The sequence below is a fragment of the Pyrgilauda ruficollis genome, unplaced genomic scaffold (genome assembly GCF_017590135.1).
Source record: "Pyrgilauda ruficollis isolate IOZ18807 unplaced genomic scaffold, ASM1759013v1 scaffold3, whole genome shotgun sequence".
Lineage (NCBI taxonomy): Eukaryota > Metazoa > Chordata > Aves > Passeriformes > Passeridae > Pyrgilauda > Pyrgilauda ruficollis.
The window spans coordinates 270241-289502 of NW_024524377.1; the positions used below are offsets into that span (position 1 = coordinate 270241).

General features: G+C 40.7%; 1 protein-coding gene across 3 annotated transcripts in view; it reads right to left on the minus strand.

The window, feature by feature from the left end:
- ACVR2A (activin A receptor type 2A) overlaps positions 1-2573 on the minus strand; it is a 51695-nt gene extending 49122 nt beyond the window's left edge. For 2 of the 3 annotated variants that reach the window (XM_041472859.1, XM_041472857.1), the window contains exon 1: positions 792-2573. In XM_041472859.1, the coding sequence (XP_041328793.1) occupies positions 792-846 (55 nt within the window). In that variant the 5' untranslated portion in view covers positions 847-2573. The remainder of the gene's footprint in view (positions 1-791) is intronic. The other variant, XM_041472858.1, reaches the window with a different exon arrangement.
- Positions 2574-19262: the final 16689 nt, after the last annotated feature.

A 19262-nucleotide genomic window follows, 5' to 3' on the forward strand; every position in this document is an offset into this window, starting at 1 on the left:
TTTTTGTGAGACTGATGTAGCTCCAAGCACAAATGGACCAACAGTTGCCCAACCACTGGTTGCTGCCATAACAATTTTCCTCCTGGAGAAGCGTGGGGAAGTCCTCACACCCCACTCGCTTCCCAGGACTCAGAGCTGGTTTGAACCTCAAATTCTGCTGTTTTAAAGTGAAAATCAGTAGGTTTTTTGGGTTTTCTTTCTGCACTAAAAGGCAGTGACATAACGAATAACAAAACACAAAGGGTTACAAATGATTCTTTAGACACTGAAAGCCTGGCTTTTCACCCCAACTCTGTTGGTACATATCTACACGCACACACCCCTCGCTATCACCAAAGGACGAGCTCAGCCTTTCAGAACGGCCCCTATTCTAAATTAATGAAGCATTAACGAAGGTCGCTATTCACCAGTGACTAGTCCGGGGTAAGAGAGATGAAACTGGAGGAAAGAGCATTTCAGCCGAGTAATTCTTATTTAAAAGCAGCATCCAACACCGATAACTGCGCTGCCAGGTTACTTATGTGACACTAGGTGGTTATGTCTCCACATTTATTCCACACAATTGATCTGAAATCCAAGAGTTGGGAGCGTTTAAATTGCTCACTTAATATATATATATTTTAAGACTAAACACGAAACAGCTTCTGCCTTTACAGTCGCTGCCATCCACAAACATCCACCTGAAAAAAAGAAAATATTTCTTCCCATTCATACAGTGCCAGCCCAAGTTTCCCAAGTGCTGACCCCAAAGCCCTCAGTTTAAAGTGACAAACCCAGGAACATTCACTTACCTGATGAACAAGAGATAAGAAAAACAGCGAACGCCAACTTAGTAGCAGCTCCCATTTTCCAATGCTGTTAAAACATTTAAGTGACTAAGTATCCAGTTTTCTGGGTCCTGCAAGCTGGAAGAATCTCTTTTCTTGCTGAACCGTTATAAAGCAATTTACAGCAACATTTCTGCAGCAGGTAGTGTTCATAAAACACTAAAAATCAGGTTTGTTTAGACACTGACGACCTCCCCGCGGCTCTTTCTACAGAGAATCCAGGTTGAGGGAGGGATAAATATATTTGGAACCGTGTTTCAAAACACACGTGTCATTTGGCTTCTATACAAACGGTGGCAAAATTCAATTCATAAAAGTAATGCTATGAATCCACTTAAAAAAAAAAAAAAAAAACCAAAACAAAATAAGTCAACGATTAAGCTGCTGAGCACGACGAAGTCTCTGAGTCTCCAAGTGTTTTCCACATCAGGCGCCGTGAAGGATCATCCCTTGTGGGTGCGAGTGTCGGGGGGTCGGATCGGGATCAGTCCAAGGCGGTGTTTTCGTCCTGGCTCCCCCTTCACACCCCGTGTAGTGTTTGGGAGAAAAGCAGCTCCATTCCAGTTCCAAACCTCGGGGCGAAGAGAGGAAGTTTTCTGTCAGTTTGTCGATGAAAAACTACCTTAAAAACGAGCCACCAGCTAGCTACACGTGGGTTTTCTTTAATAAATGCTGAGGGATTTAGCGTAGCCCAGGAGAGGGAAAGGGGGGAAACAACAGTCTGGGAACAAACAAACCTTCGGGCTCCCCGGGAAGTGGCAAATCTCTAGTCCTTGGCCAGGCAGCGAGAGCAGTGCATCCCCCCGTCTTCGCCGCCCTTCTCCAGCACCAGCACTCCCGAATCCCAGCAAGATTTCCAATTCTTCTAGGAGATTTCCAATCCCCTCCCCCCGCGAGAGGCTATATTTGGTATTTAAACACACAAGAGTGGCTGGGGAGGGGGTACCAAAAAAAAAAAAATTTAAAAAAAAAAAATTAAAAATTAAAATGCAGTATCCAGGCGCTGGGAAGGAGGGTGGTATATTCTTTGTGGCAAATCCTTGCCGGGTGCCGTGCTTCCAGGAGAAATGGGCTTCTTTGGAAGGGAGGCGGCTGTGCCTCACGGCGGGCTGGGGCTGGATGGATCCAGGCTCCTCTGGCTCCTCACGGGTCCTGGATGGATCCACGCTCCTCTCCCTCCTCACGGACACATCTCCTCCTCGCCGCCCCGCCGCCGCTCCTCACACGGAGACTCCACAAAATCCACTCCTCCGAGCTCAATCCAGTTCTTGCCTTTTTTTTTTTTTTTTTTTCTCCTCTTTTTTCTTTTCCTCCTAGGAGCGAGCAGCAGGAGACGGCAGGGGCGGGGAGGCAGAGCCTTCTCCCCGCGCCTCCCACACGGCGGAGCGGGGAGCGATCCCCTCGTCACCCTCTCCCCTAACTCTGACCCCGGCTCAACTCTCCGGTCTCCCGGGCGGCGGAGGCAGCGCGGCTCAGCCCAACTTTGTCCCTCCAGCAGTGCAGCTTAGGGGCTGGCGAGGCGAAAAGGCCGAGCCGGGGGATTCTCTCCGGGCGGCGGCGGCCGTGCCTAGAGCCCGCCGAGTGTCGCTGGCAGCGCGGAACAGCCCTCGGTGCCCTGCTGCCGCTGCTCCCCCGTGGTAATCTCATATCTACCCATTCACCCGTGTGGCGTGTGGAGAACCGGCCCAAGATGGCGGCGCCCGGGCGATTGTTTTTGTTTCCTCTCCACCTCCCCCTCCTTCCCCACGGCCGAGGCGGCCGCCTCGGATTGACAGCCACACCACCCAATCACAACCGGGGATTGGCCGTTTAGCCCCGCCTACCTCTGCTCGCCCCTCCTATCGGCGGCGGGGCGGAGCGCGCTCCCCCACGCTAGCCCCGCCCCTCGCGACCCGCGCGCGCCGCCTCACGGGCGCGCTCCTGCCCGCCCTTCCCGCCCCTCAGGGCGCGGCCCCTCAGGCGCCCTCGCCCCGCTCCGCCCCGACCCCCCGGTGTCGGTAATTCACCTTCGCGGGGCTCCTTCGGGGTGTTGGGGGGCTGTGCCGTGCTCCCTGGCTCGGGTGATGGAGGCAAAACGCTGCCGGCAGCCACGCGGTGGGACCTGGCTGGGAGGGGTCATAAGGGTGTAACGTGTACACGACGGTGTGGGGCTGGGGGCGCTGCCATTGGGGTCACATGTTGGCCTGGTCTTCCGCCTCATCCCCAGCCCAGCCTGAAAACGTCCCTGAAAATGTCCTACGGGTAGTCCAGGTGAGAGCTATGGCTGTGGTGGTCCTTGCTGTGGGCACATTGCTCCGGAGCATCGCTGCTGCTACAGCATGGAATCAGAGTCACAGAAGAGTTTGAGTTTAAAAGGACCTTTAAAAGTCATTCATTTCCAATCCCCTGCCCTGGGCAGGGACACCTTTCACCATCACAGGCTGCTCCAAGCCCCATCCAGCCTGGCCTTGGACACTTCCAGGGATCCATGGACAGCCCCAGCTTCTCTGCCAGGGCCTCCCCACCCTCACAGGAAACAATCCCTTCCCAGTATCCCATCTAATTGAAAGCTGCCCTTTTTTAAGTTGGAATCCATTCCAGTGGCCCTGTGACTCTAAGCTGTTCTCTCTGTGTTTGTGGTGGGCTCCCCGGAGGTGCTGGAAGGCACCTGGAGTGTGTTTGTGGCCTCAGCTCCAGGTGAGATGTGCCATTTACAGCCTGTCCTGTCCAGGTAATTAATTGGCTCTGCTCCTTCATGAGTTTGGTGTCACTCCTTGCCCCTTTTTTTTATTTTTCTTTTTTTTTTTTTTAATGGATGCCATAAAATACATCTCTTGTCTCTGGATAAAAAGGAAGACGTGGCTCTTAGATCTGGAGATCCATGTGGGAAAGCACAAGAGCCTTAATCTCTGTATTCTATAAAGACCTGTAGTTGCACAAGCAACAAGTGCCAAGTTCTCTGAGAACTGGTTATGCTGTTCACCAAGCCCAGATAGGTATTAAATGCTTCCAGGTTCCTTTTCAAACTGTTTGGTGGCATGGGCTAAGGGGATTATTTTTGGCATGTGAATAGTTGGTGGTACTAGACTGGAAGGAAAATTATCTGTATTTCACATATATGAATATGCAGCCAAATCAAGGCTTAGCAACACTGCCAAGCTCTAACTCACAGATCAGTAACTAGACCTAGTGACCCACCAGGATCCAAAAAATGGATCTATTTCAGTTTTTTTACACTGAGATGTCTGCTTGAGTTCTTAATCAGGCACCCTTGGTGTGTCTCTGTCGTGTCCCAACACTTCCCGACATTAAAATCATCCAGTGACCATAATTTTTTTTATGATTTGAAACATCCCAAACGCAAAATAAGATGTCAGGGCTTGTGCACATCTAGAAGCATCAAGACATATGGCAACACCTTTTATGCCATCTTTTATCCAAGTATTTCAGAATGATTTACAAGCCTTAATTAATGTTAAGTGTTACAACACTCCTACTTAATCTGTAGTTTTTAATATTCTTCAATAGCAGAATATTTAAACGTGACCTGTTCTGCAGGTTGTGTTTTCACTTGGCTCAGCTTCTTCAGAACACTGGTCATGTTGCCACATGAGTAGGAAATCATAGCTAAAAATATTGCTGGTGTGTGTGTGAATATATATTTATATATGTACTTCCCATTGCAGGGATTTAGCTTAGTTGTCAGAAGTTGGGTTATTTTTGTTTTTTTTGTTTTGTTTTTTTGCTGAAAGAATGTAAATTATGGTGCATATTTCTATTTTACAAGTTGTTTTTGATAAAAATAGAAGAAATGTGTCACCTATATAAGAGAATTTGCACGGATGTCATGGCAAGGAGGTGTCTCTTACTCAAGGAGCTTATTGTCCTTAGGCAGGGGTTGCTTTTTGCTTGCAGGATTCCTCTGGCAGAGCAAATCCTTCTGACCATCCAGGAAATATTACAAACACAATCATTCTGTGGGGTTGCTCTTGACAATCACCTGGGTATCAGCACCACAGCAATCACAAGCAGGGCTCATTCCTGCCTTTTCCTTCCCACTTTTGGGCATGGCCAGGGGTCTGGGAATGAGGATGAGTGTTGGTGGCTGGGATCAGAGAGCTCTCCCTGCCCGCACTGGGGATTTGCTCCCATTTAATTACACTAAAAAAAGAATAGTTTGGTGTAGATATTGTACAGACCTTAGGAGAAATTGCCAACCATTTTTATGAGGTACTTGATGCAAAATGCTTCAAGGGCTTTGGGCTAGGCTGTTGTTTTATTGCTAGTAAAAGGATGAGTTTTATCCCAAGCAGACACATGAAATGTCAGCACAGTTGCTGTCTCCTCTTTATTTTTAAATGTCTTTCTCATGTGAATTTTGGGGGTGTTTCCCTTTTTCACCTTTTGGCTCCTCATTTCTATTTTCCTTTCGCCTTAAACTCCAGGTCCTTTTTTCCCCCCTTCCAAGATCAATCTGTCTCTGCATTTTTAATGAATCATTTACTGTGACATATGAGCACTGAAGACACAGTGTCAGGGACTTAAGCAACTGTGGAGAGCAGGAGGAGATGAAATGGATGTGAACTTAGCTTCAGTCTTTTGTTCATGTGGGATGGGACTTTGCCTAGAGGCAGCACAAATATAACTTTTCCTTCTAGGGAATAATGAGGAGAGTTAAAACCCAGCAATGTCTCATTTTTCTCTCTGGAGCACTGCTAGGAATTGAGGATTTCAGCTGTGCCTTTGCTATTCCCTCTCTTAGCAGTGAATCAACACAAAACCCAACGTGGTAGGAAGGGAGTTTTTGTGCAGAACTCATTCACAACACCTAGAGTAGCATTTCTGAATGCAAAATGGGAACCATGGGGTTTATAACATCAGGAGTGACACCAACAGAGAGATTCCTTGTCATTATCTCTTTCATCTTTCCTTGTGGTCTAAGTCATTCCCCCTTTGAAACTCTGGAAGAAGAGAAGACCCCATTCAGGCACTGTCCTTATATAACCAAACAAAAAAAAAAAAAAAGACCAAAATGGCAAGAAATTAATCTCTCCCAGGGTTGCCCTCTTTACCAGCCAGCTTCACTTTCCTTTGGGAAACAGTGCTGGATGGCAGCCTAAATTATTTTATTTTAGAAAAGGTAAATAACTACCTTAAAATATTTTTACTTTCATATGTGTGATTTATGTGAAACTCATCATATTCTAAAAGAGTTTCAATACAAATGTTCACTTCTGTTGCTGTGGACAGATAATAAAATTCCTACAAATTATTAATTATTTTGCACTTTTTACTCTGTTCCAAAACTATTGAGATACTTTACAGTTATATGAGTAGCACAACTTGAAAACATGAGAGAATGTGGAATTAATCAACCTTTTAAATGCTGCTGCTGAACTGAAATAAAATCCAAAGCTTGCCTCTGCAATGCTTTTGGTTTGGGGCAGTATAGGTGACCGTCAAAATGTTCTCCTTTAATGTTTTAAATCAAACTTATAAATTTTAAGAGCAGTTGTGGAATCCAGGTGAGTATCCACAGATTCAAATACAGGCTGAAATCACAGCCCTGCTTTGGTGTAGGGCTGAAGTGGGATCATTTTATCCGTGTGAGCAGTGACAGGACTTGGCCTGGATCATGTTCTGTAAAGCTGTTTTTGTAGTGACTTTGTGTGGGTAACAAATTCCCTTTTCAGTTAAACACCTGGAGCCTGTAGACCCCACACCACCAGGGATTTTTCCCTGCCTCAGGTTTAAAAAGAAAGATACAAAATATTACAGAAATTAACTTTGATACAAGCTTCATCAAGTTGTTTCCACAAAAGCTACATCTTAATCAAGGATTATTTTTCCATTATAACCTGTTTCCCAGACTTTTGTTTCCTTAAAGCAAGGATTCCAAACTACCTAATCTGTTTTCCTGGAGGAGGTAGGGATGTTTCTTTCTAGGATTTCCAGAGTCTTGTCAGAAGAGATCATCCCACTGGAGCTTCTGGCTGCTTTCAGACACTCCCTTGTCTCTTAGGGGCACTTTGTTGTGTCACAGGGTTTTATCACTGTGGCATTTATCAGCTATGATTTCATCCATATTTCACAGCAAAGTTGCATTTTCTGGGTATTTTTCTCTAGTCCTCATTTGCACTGTAGAATCCTTTTTTTGTGAGTGCCATGAAGAGTCCAAGCTGAATTCCTGAAATCCCAGTCTGTGCTATGAAAAGGAGGTTCTCCAGGTCTATGTAGAGATCTCCCTTCTCAAAATACACCATAATTTATATATTCAGTTATAAACTGACTCTGTGTTCATCACAGAATGCAAAAGTTCTGCAACATTGTCATGTTTTCAACGTTATTTTTGAAAGATTCTTAAAATATGTGACAAGTGTTTGTTGTTTTTTTGCTACAGCGTCCTGACAGTGATAGCAGATTTTAAAGATCTTTTGCACTGCCTTTGAAAGGCTTGATACATATATTTGTTGATAAAGATTTAAATATTTTAGGCCAACAATTTGTAATTAAATAGTCATAAGAAGTAGGAGTGTGAAGTGGCCAAGTGTGGAGAGATTGTCAGATCTTCAGAGTATTCAATTGTGTGCTCTTCAGAATTATTGTGTCAATATGACTTCTGGTTGTTTTGGAATACAAATACATGAATAGCTGTAATTACTTATGGTGTCATTCAAAATATCCTAGAAGCTTTCTGGAGGGTGGGATCAGGAGAGCTGGCTGATACTTTGGTAATTTAAAACCTCAGTAAGGAGAACGTTCCTGGAAATATTTTTTTGGTTCAGATCGATGTCAGAGAAGATGAGTGCTGGGGAAGACAAATGAATGACAGTTTTTGCTCCAACAGAAAATAATAAAATTTCCTGCAGTGTTGATGTAGAATGGTAATGGGAAGTGGAATTCTGGAAGGTTCAGATGGGTTGGAAGATACTGGGACTCAAATATTAGTTACTGATTTTGCTAAAAACTAAGTTGAGGATTCAGATTGTGAGTAATTGGCTTCAGAAAGGAATGGGAACAGGGGTTGGAGTGTTTATCAAATCATCCATGGGTGTTGCAGTTGACAAATTGCCTTTTGGAATTTTACAAGAGGAAAGTAAAGATCCGTGGTAATGGATAAACTGCTAATGTTTTTATAGTTTTTATTGCTGATAACTGGGGAGTGCAGAATTAACCCTTACAAACACATGACATGGCACAAGCAGTTATCCTGCTTCCAGAGGCAGCAGGTTTAGGCTAATAAAGCCTTTCTGCAAAGGAAAATGACTGAACTATGTTTGAGGCCCATTCCCGTAAGAGAAATGCAGCTGCTGCTGTTATCTGAACCCTTTGTTAGAGGAGTTATCTGGGAATGGAGCAGGAATCCTGATGAAATCACAGGTGTGACTCTCGGACAATGGCTGTGAATTGCTCTAAGTCAATGTGTTTTGGTTGCAGCCCATAATCCCTGATTTAGGGATTTCATAATTTCTGCACAGAATTTAAATAGCATTAAAATAATCCTGCCAACAGCAGCTCAGGCACCCCTTTGTTCCTGTTCACTGTGACAGAAATAATTCCTCTCTCCAAGTGCTGTAATTCTTGAAAATCTGGCATGTTACAGGTTTCATAGGAAAAAGAGTGGAAGATTCCCAAATTTTACTTATTTCAGATTTTAAGAAGGACAAGTTTCTAGGCTTGGAAGTCTCTCAGGGAACCCCTAAGAGCTGCCCACTTCTTTTTTCATGAGCACAATCCAGCTGGAACATTTCTCTCTGGTGATTGTGCTCTGACAAGATGGATGGGCTGAGCCATTCCAGGGATTTGAAATCCTGTAAATTCAAACCCAGAATCTTTCTTCTGCAACCAGCAGAACATCCCAGCCTGGTGCTCTTACCCATTGTTCAGGCCACTGGGGAGCTAAATCCTCCTCCAGCTTCTACTGCTGAATAGTTTTGGAGTTAATTCAACTGCAAGTAATTTTATAATAATTCCAATTCAGACATTGAACAGATAATGTTAATATGTGAGATGGTAAAATTCTGTTTACCTCCTAAAGTGAGAAATTTTTTCAGTTCAGGCTCTTTTAAATGAACAAAATGTAACCATTTTTTCCATTTACTTAGAAAATTTTGTACACAGCATCGACCTTTCTGATATAAAAGCTCTTTTTTTTTGCCTTGAAATTCTTTAGGCAACGAAAACGTACTTCTAATTTTGTAGTGATACATAGTGCATGCACCCAGTTTTAGTAATATCAACTAATTAACTTTCATGAAACTGCAAGGGGAAAAGTATTTTTGTTTCATGTGGAGAGTTAGGGAAGCTGAAGGACACACGCATGGATCCTGGAGTTTTTAACCTGCCCTAAAACATGCTTTGTTTTTTCTCAAAGCTCACCAGAGGTTTTCACTCCACTGAGGTGGAAGGCCACAAACACAGTGGGGGAAAACTTGGTTAATTTGTGTCCTAGAGGTGTCAGGATCTCCACTGAGGGCAAAGAAATGCTCCAGCACTTGAGCAGCTATTTGGAAGTGGGAAGGTGGGTGCCAGAGTGTCTGGCAGCTCAATATCAAGGTGGATTAAGAGCATTAAGGAAGCTTAAACAGCTCCCAGGAGAGACATTCCCATGGGTTTGGAGGCTTATTCCTCTGGAACAGTTGCTTGGCTGCAATTTGGGTTGAAAGATCAGGTTTTCTTCTGGAATTGTGCATGGCACTACTTAGTTTGACTTTTGTTGTTGTTTTTGTTAAGGATGCTCCAAGTTTGACTGCTCAGGCCCTGCTGAGTTTTCAGATTTGGGAAAGCTCAGACAAGATCCTTGCCAGGTTTAATGGACACTGCCGTGGGAGTTCTCAGGCCAAGGCAAGTGAAAGGGAACAGGCAGGTTTTTCCTTTTTAGTTAATATTTCTATTTTAATGACCTCTTACAGCCACTAATCCCAATCTAGATTGGTTTCCAAGTTTTATTATCACTAAAATATGAGGAATTCCCTGAGCCATGTGTGTTTTGTGCTGCTGGAGGGGAGGACTAAGATGTGGCTGGATGTTCCATCCATATTACCTGGCATTATCTGGAAGAATCCTGTCTGCATTGCAAATTTATTGCCAAATGATTAACAAACAAGCTTCAAAATACTGAAATACCATTTTAAAAAAACTATTATTTTAAAATCCCAGCATGCTGTTATCTATAAAAGCTATTATCTGAGAAAAACTCAGTGGGATGAGCTCAATATATAACATATGTCTGTCATATGTTAACAGGTGATATTTCTTCTCCATTATTGGTTTAGTTAAATTCTACTTGATATTTGTACCAGATAAAGATGTGCTTTTCTACTGAAGCTTTTTTTTTTTTTTTTAATTTAACTGGAATGTAATTGCATTATTTTCCATTATAAATAGCTTCAAATATTTGGAATAATACTTATGGTAGGATTTTAATATAGAAATGATGATAGTGTTCAGATGGAGTAGAAAATGTAGGATATACCAAGGCCAGGTTAAGAAAACAAATATGGATCTACATTTGTCCAGCCCAGCTTTTTGTGAAATTACACAAAAACAGCAACCAGAGTGTCCATGGCTTGTGTTGATATTATAATAAAGTAGCAATGGAAAAATGGGAGTGTCATTTCCAGATGGATTCTCCTGGTGCTTCTGCTGTTCCCTCAGCAGGATTCTCTGCTCCTTTTGGATCATGACTGGGAATTTTAAGCAGAAAGGTTTCAAAGTGGCTGATGAAGAGAAGGCAAGTGGCAGAGCCGGGCTGTGAGAGGATCCTGTGATGGCAGCGCAGGCTGGGCTGAGAGAGGTGGGGACAGTGGCCCAGGTGGGTCCCAGCTGCCTCCCAGGAGCTGCTCTGTGCCTTCTGCTGAGCACATTTCTCATCCAGCACCCTGTGATGCACTCTGGGAAGCAGAGTTTTGTCCTTGCTCTTGGAACAAGCAGTTACCTCCAAACTCAGATATTTCTCAAGCTGTTACAGCCATTTCCAAGCTCTCCTCTGTCAGGCCCCACTGCCAAGCACATGGCCGGGCCATTTATGTGCTTTAACTATTCCTGTGTTGTGGAATGGCATTTGTGGATTATTGGCAATGTTAGACTATAGCAGCTCTTCAGTTACACTCCTGCTGCACTTCCACAAACACTTTAAGCCAGCATAAGCCAGAGATGCTGCCCTGCCCTGCACAAATGTTCTTGCAGCTGCACATTTAATTGATTGGGGAACTGATTTGGGTTAAAACCAGCCCAGCCAAGAAGCCAAAAACATCAGCCTTAAACTCCTTTCTGAACTCAGCTCCTCCCCAGCCTCTCCAATATTTATGCTGGCTTGAAGGTCTGCACCTTCCCAAGGCTGAGACCACAACAAGTGTGTGCAGAAAACCAGGAGCTGCTGTTTTGTTGCAAGAGCTGGTTTTTAAAGGGTTTGAGGAATTGCAGTTTAAACTATGGCTCCTTGTTAAACAGCCAGATATTCTACAAGAGGATTAATGGTCTTGTTTTTATGCACTGACTCCCAAGGCACACCTTGGAGAGAACCCAGGGTGTGACCCTGGACTCATTTTGTCTCCATCACCTGCCTGCCTTTAACTAATTTTCTCTTAAAAACATCAAGTTGTATCTTCTGTGATCCAAATTGTCTCTAAGCAAAACACATTCCCACACCCTCTGAAATATTTTTCTATCCTCTGACAACAGATACTTTCTGTATTAGGTAGTTTCAGTCAGTATGTATGCAACAAAACAATGGAAGGAAAATACAGGGCTTGTGTGTCTTATCAGTGTTAAAATCTGACACTTGGAGCAGCTCATTTGCTCCAAAACTCTGCTAAATTAATCTGCGAGTTTCACAAGTGGTTTATCCTTGGATTATGAGGATTTACAGAGGTTTGTTCACCCCAAATTACATTTATTTTGTTGTTAGACACAGAAGCACAGAACTTTACAGGGAACAGGCAGTTTGTGGGCATGGGCAGGAACAGTGACACTGCACCCCTGGCTGATGGGTTTGTTTGTGGGGTTTTTTAAATCTTAGGTCAAAGATGGAGCCATTATTTGGAGTTGTACTGAGTAAAACATCACCTCTGCACCTGCAAGGACACCACCAAACCTCCATTTCCTAGCTAATATTGCAGAATTAACTCTGCACCCTGCCAAGCAAAATTCAGGTGTGGAGTTTGCCTCGTGTCATTTAGGAGACATGGGAAAGATAAAGGACTAATTATAGAGGTCACCTGCCAATTCTGTCTAAACTGGAAGTTTCCTCCTCTTCTCAACCGTAACTAGGACACTGTGTTACAAAAATAATCTCACAAAATTCCATGGTGGGATGATAGCTCCTAATGTGTGTCCTGGGTTCTGGCTGTTCCACTGAGTTATCCCTGATTTCACTTCAGATTTGAACAACCAAAGGAATTTTGGGGTTTTCTCAAATATTCTGTCACGGAGTAGATGATGAGCAGGAGTGGAAAGGTTTTAATCTTAGAAAATCACGGAATTGTTTAAGCTGGAATAACCTCCAAGGTCATGGAGTCCATCCCTGCCAGGGCCAGCACTGCCCCATGTCCCCAAGTGTCACAACCACACAGCTCTTGACTCCTTCCAGGGATGTGACTCCAGCACATTCTGAAAACATTGGAATTAAATGTTCCTTCAACTGTGTGAATTTCCAATCCATTCTCACTATTCAGCTGTTCTGCCTGTTTTTTCAGTAAGAGTTTGCAACTAAGAGTTGCTTTTGGTTATAAGAGCCGAGAAAATAATTGACCAATTTACACATCTAAGTTCTTAAAAGTTAAAAATAAAGTTAAAAAATAATAAAAAAGAAAAACTAAGGTTTTTTTTTTTTTTAATTATGTGGAAGGCTGCTGCTGAAAAAGCAATTCAGCAGACATTGAGACAATACAGATTAATATTCTTTTTATTTCTTACCCATCTGTAATTTTCTCTGGTCTCTCTTCCATTTTATAGCACCTATGTTATTTTCCTTAAAAATGTGACTGGGATTTTTAAATAAGAGGAAGGTAAACCCATTGACTGTTCCAGCTAAATACTTAATCTGTTCCTTCAAAGAAGTTAGAAAAGTGAAAATTTTAAATCTGTTGGATTGAAATTCAAATTTCTGCTGTTTCCATTTAAAGGAAATTTCTTAAAAACAAAGTTTGAATCCAGATTAATTTCAGTTCTTTTCTAGTGTAAAAATGTTCAGTAGTATGGAAATTTACTGAGCTCCAGTTTAGAATCCCTTTAAAGCAGAAGGAATGATTAATATCTTTAAAGCAAAGGCAGAGCATTTTTATTTTAACTCATGTGAAGTTGTATGAAGAAAACTCTGGGTGTTTAAATTATAGAACTGCACTTTTAATAAGTTACCACAACCTGAGCGGCATGAAATGTTTATAAATAACAGGCTGGAGAAAATGCAGGAGCTCTCTGATGGTGCAGAGAGTTCAGGGGGTGAGGTTGGGATTCAAGAGGTGCTCGGGAAGCATCCCTGGAATGAAATTCTGATAGAAATTTGCTGCTTGGAAAGCGGGATTTTTCAACAGGAGACTTGGCACTGGATGTGCTAGAGCTGCTCTTAACAGTTTAATTAATGCTGTGTTATGTATGCACAGTTTTTTTAGCATCTCCTATTTGGAAACACTGCTTGATATATAGAAATAAAAAGTGTGCACACTCCCTAAGTGATGCACGTTGTTGTGGCTGTGAACTCTGTACGTTTGTAATGTTAAATTTGTCAAAGTTAATGTGTTGAAAAGTAACAAGTTACTTAAGTTAGTTAAATGTCTCTTTCTGGAGGAAAATTACCATAATGGTTACTTTTACTAAAATGCAATTACTGTCATTGTAACAATCAATCATATTTTCCTGGGGAAGGAACTTTCCTAGTTCTGAAGGCATTAAAATGTAAGATTGCTCTGCTCATGTTCACAAGAGCTGCAGAGGCAAGAAACTTCTGGGGAGAATCAAGTTCCTCTCAGATGGTTTTCTTCCAGATTATTCCAAAATAGAAATTAACTTCTTAAATGAAACTGAGCCCAGTCACTTGTAAAACACCAACCAAAGCTTTATAAATTCTGAAAGGCTTGAAAAATATTTGAAAAAGGTTTTGTTACAGCTGAGCTTGATTTAAGCCTAAAGCAACAAGTTCCCATCTGCATTTCCCACTTGGCTGCCAGAACTTGGGAAGTTCTGCACAGGAACCTGAAAAAAGAGAGACCTTAAAGCTCATTCCATTCCATTCCATTCCATTCCATTCCATTCCATTCCATTCCATTCCATTCCATTCCATTCCATTCCATTCCATTCCATTCCATTCCATTCCATCATTCCATTCCATTCCATTCCAGCTCATTCCATTCCATTCCATTCCATTCCATTCCATTCCATTCCATTCCATTCCATTCCATCCCCATCTCTTTTCCCATCCCCATTCCCTTTTCCATCCCCATTCCCATTCCATCCCCATCTTATTCCCATCCCCATTTCCTGCCAGGGGTAAGGACGCTTTCCAGGCTGCTCCAAACCCCATCCAGCCTGGCCTGGGACACAAATAAGTTCTTAAAATATTCAACAATATTTTCATGGCTGTTTTTATAGGAACCTTCTTCCTTGCATAAACTTTTTTAACCTGCTCTGTCACAGAGAATAAGTATTCTTAAATTCTCACAGATGAGAAATAATTTCAAGATATCCTATGACAAACTGAATTGGTTTTTCAGGCAGTTTTTGTCGCATATAAATATGATTTGAACTCCACACCCATCACTCAAAGCACAGTTAATAATCTCATGAAAGTTTTGAAGCTTAGCTGATTTTTTTCTAGGATAGTGAAATTCAAAGAGTTTTTATAATTTCATTTTTTGTGTTTGTCTCTATATGGAAACAAAAATAGCATCTCCATTGCAAAACAACTGCTAGAACATGCACCATAAGTGTTTTCACACTTGGAGATTCATGTTCATATATGATTCTGCTGTGGTAAATAGCTTGGGATAAACACATTCATTCCACACATCCCCAGTTTTTGTTGGGTTTGTATTAAGTTTATTTTGCAAAGAATGACAAAGGTTTCAGTGAGGATACCCAGGCATTGATAATACTGATATTTAGGCAATTTTCTGTTTGAAATATGAATGTTATTTTAATTTCACTGGTTGTAGCTGCTTGAATTAGTGCTGTAAGTGTATTTTTAATATTTATTTCAGTGCATGTTTTTCAGACTCTCCAGTGCAAGGCAGTGATACAGTTCCTGTGATTTAAGTCACAGAATTGTCTTGTAAGTTCATGAGAGTATTCAAATTCTCATAAAAATTTGGCTTTAAAATGTATTCTTTTATATAATTAAATATTCTGGCTGGTATCTTGTAGGACTTTGGAGAGATCACTCACCAAATAACATCCTTCTACAAAATTCCCTTTTCCTAAAAATTCCTTTACTTAATGTCTCACAGTTGTGGCTCACATAAAGGTGTGAAATTTAAACCTGAAAATTTCACCAAATGCCAAATTCCAAACCCATCGAAAGACTTTTTACCAGATTAGAAACATAAATACCTTTGTGCACAGTCCTGTTTATCAAATCCTTCTTGCTAAACGGCACTCTCCCTTTTCCTTTTCTATGAAGCATTTTTAGATTAATATATATTTTAGGCTGAATAATTAATAAATATTTAAAATTAATTAATTAATTAATATTTTTGTCTGAATAACTTTCCCCAAGCTGTGCTGTTAGGATTACATTTTATGGTTTCTATGAAGCATTTTTAGATTAATATGTATTTTTGTCTGAATAACCTCCCTATTAATTAATATATTTAAAAAATTAATTAATATATATTTTTGTCTGAATAACCTCCTCCAAGCTGTTCTGTTAGGATTACATTTTATGGTTTCTATGAAGCATTTTTAGAATAATATATATTTTTATCTGAATAACCTGCCAATTAATTAATTAATTAATATATATTTTGTCCGAAGAACCTCCATACTAATGAATATATCTTTTAAATTAATTAATTACTACATATTTTTGTCTGAATAACCTCCTCCAAGCTGTGCTGTTAGGATCACATTTTATGGTTTCTGTGTAGCATTTTTAGATTAATATGTATACATTTGTGTGAATAACCTCCCTACTAATTAAAATATATTTTAGTTAACTAATATTTTTGTCTGAATAGCCTCCCTATTAATTAATATATATTTTAATTAATTAATTAATATTTTTCTCTAAAAACCTCCCCCAAATTGTGCTGTTAGGATTACATTTTATGGTTTCTATGAAGCATTTTTAGATTAATATACATTTTTGTCTGAATAACCTCCCTACTAATTAATATATGTATTTAATTAATTTATATATATTTTTGTCTAAATAATAAACTCCTTATTAATTGATATTTAAAATTAATTAATATATTTTTGTCTGAATAACCTCCCTATTAATTAATATATATTTCTTTTTCTGAATAATAATAAATTAATATATATTTTTATGAATAATAACCCCCTTATTAATGAATATATATAATTAATTTTTTTTTTTTGTCTGAATGACCTCCCTATTAATCCTAAGCTGGACTGTTCAGATGACATTTTCAGGTTCCTCTCTTGCAATGCCTTGCTGGAATCAGTAATTCCTGCCCTGCTGCAGTCCCAGCAGTGATCATATTGTCCTTCTGGTGGGAAATGGAGGTTAATACAAACGATGCTCTAATTAGAATTCCAGGCCTGGTTGGCACAGGGTTGATTTCCTTGGCTCCCAGCCTAATCTTGTTATGTTGTTTTTAACTATGAAGAGAGTGGGTTTAAAGATCTCCAGCAGTGCAAATGAGATGAGGGAGTTGTAAAGAGCTTAAAGAATCACAGAAGTGTAACTCCTCCAAAACAAACCCTGGGCACGGGAGGAAACTTCACCTGGACATCCCTCCCTGGCAGGAGGACACTCCCAAAAACCATTTCTGGGGCTGTTCAATAAACCTTGTGCAGCCTTGCAGTGCTCTCTAATTGCATGGGAGGAGAGAGGTGTAAACCATTAATAATATGGGACATTTTTATTTGGAAAAGGGTAATTACATGCTAAATGCTCAGGAATCCATTTAGACAAATCTATGTAACTTTATTATTGTGCAGCCTCTGCTTCACATTCTTATATAGATGTATATACTCTTTATATTTATTTATTTGTTTGTTTATACTCTTTATGTCATTAATTTCTATGAGTTCAAAGACATTTCTATCAAAATTATTGATGTTTTTGACTGCTGACGCAGGAGATTAAGGCATTTTAATCTTTACTTTTGTTTTATTTGAGAAGCAGTTATGCTGCCTCAGTATACAATAAAATAACATATGCAAAATAAAACAGAGGGGAGAAATCTTAACAAAAACCCTCCTGATTTTATGAAATCTAGTTCAGGTCTTCTTTGAATAACAGAAATTTTGGTTTTGTGAGCTACCAATTTCTATGTAGTCATGTTAAGGTGTGTAAAATGTGGAAGTCATCAGAATTTTAGAACTTTTTTTCCTCTGGTTATAAAGTGTGTTTTTTTTCCTTTAATTTACATGTAATTAATTTCATGTGCATATAGACCCATACATTACAAATACACAAAGTATTTTTCTTAAATTTTTCTTTTTTTTTTCCTTTAAGAATTATCCACGTTAATGGCTCAACTTCACCTCCAGTCATTCCTCTTGATAAGAATGAAGGCCAGTGCTAAACTTTCACTTTTTAAAATTTTACTTTTATTTTACAATTTTACTTTTCTCTGTATGAAAAGCCATCTGTAGAGCTGGAAAGCAGAACATTTCTACAGGCAGACTTTTCTTTTGTGTGAGAAAATAACGTAAAAGATTTGCATCAGTTCTGTTCACATCTTCAAGAGTTTGGGTGAAATTTTTTATTCAAGTGCTTGACTTTTCTTCTTGGAGCATCTTTAAGTGGGAGCACATTCAGTGTCTTGGTAAACATATTCTTCCTTAATTTCTTAATTTTCTTGTAATTATTTTCACTTTCAACAGTGATTCTTTGGAATTCCTTGGGTCTCCTTATCCAGTTGGCATTAAATGGATTTTATGAGATTCTGTCCAACACTTTTACAAATTCAGGGAACTGATGAAATTTGAATTTGTGACCGAACAAAATCATCCCATAATTTATAATTTGGCAGATTTTGCCGTTGTCTCTGTGGGAAGGATCAAGCTTCTTCCTAGGTAGGTTTCCAGCAGAAGAAGGAAATTTTGGTATGTGAGAGGAGCTGCATTTCCTGGCAATTCCCTGGGGATTTAGATCCCATCCAGCCGAGGAAGGCACAGGAGCATCCAGGAGGAGGAAAAGTAGGTCAATGCCAACGATTCCTGAGACTGCTCAAGGAGCAGAATTGGGATTTCAGCCCTGATCACTTCACACTGGATAACCTTGGGAAGGAAAGTAAGCCAGGCAGGGTAAAAATACCTCTGCTGGTGTGTTCAGCTCAGGAGCCAACAGGAATATTCCCAGGAGCCACGGGAAATGGACTGAGCTGCTCAATTCCCAAACTTCCTTGGAAACAGCACAGTCACCTCTGCTCTCCACTGCTTAGTGAAGATAATAGTAGAGTCTTTTTTCCAAAAGGCTAATTTTGGCAATCAGGAGCTGCTTTCTGCTAAAATTCCTGCTTATTTCCATGAGGAGAGGCTTGTGTTGCTGCTGCTCCTGTTATCCAAGGAGGAGAGAGCCTGCACTGTGTATTCCTGCTGTGTCCATCCCTTTCCTCTGTCAGAATACTGAGCTTTCTCTCTGCCTGCCTTTTTGCCTTTTCCTTCTGTCACTCCTACAGTTTATTTTAAACTTTAATTTATACGGAGCTCCTGCTTTCTCTATCAATATCACATCATTATTCTTACCTGATTCTCTTGATAATTTGTTTGCACTGGAATTCTTGGCAGTGAACTAAGAATTTCATTGTCTACCTACTCTCTTTTCTCTTGGAGAGTATAATAGAGTGGGAGGGAGAAGCCTCATGGTAATATTTTTATATTTGAAATGTAGCCACACTTTATATGCTCCTACACATGGTGCTACTTATAGCTAATGAAACAAGTCTCATCTTGTGGTCTAGAGCTTTTCTATTTTGGACTATTTTGTGCTAATTCTACTCATTTCAGCTCCCTCTGATTAATGCTGCTTCTCTTCTCCTCGTCTGCCTCCGTGGGATAATTTAGGAAGGGACTATTAGCACTGCCTGGGAAGCACAGCTATCATCCTCACCCCAAAAGTGAGGAAGAGCAAGTGGAATTAAGGTGATGGGGTCATCTCAGTATCCCACTGAACTGACGTGGAGGAGAATGGATCCTTTGGAAGCACAAAACTGATGCACCCAGCAGGTTCTGGGACATGGGACACAGAACTCCCCATATTGGGAGTTTTCTGGAACCTCAGAGTTCTCACAGTCTTTCCTGTAATAAATCCAGCACAACTTCATC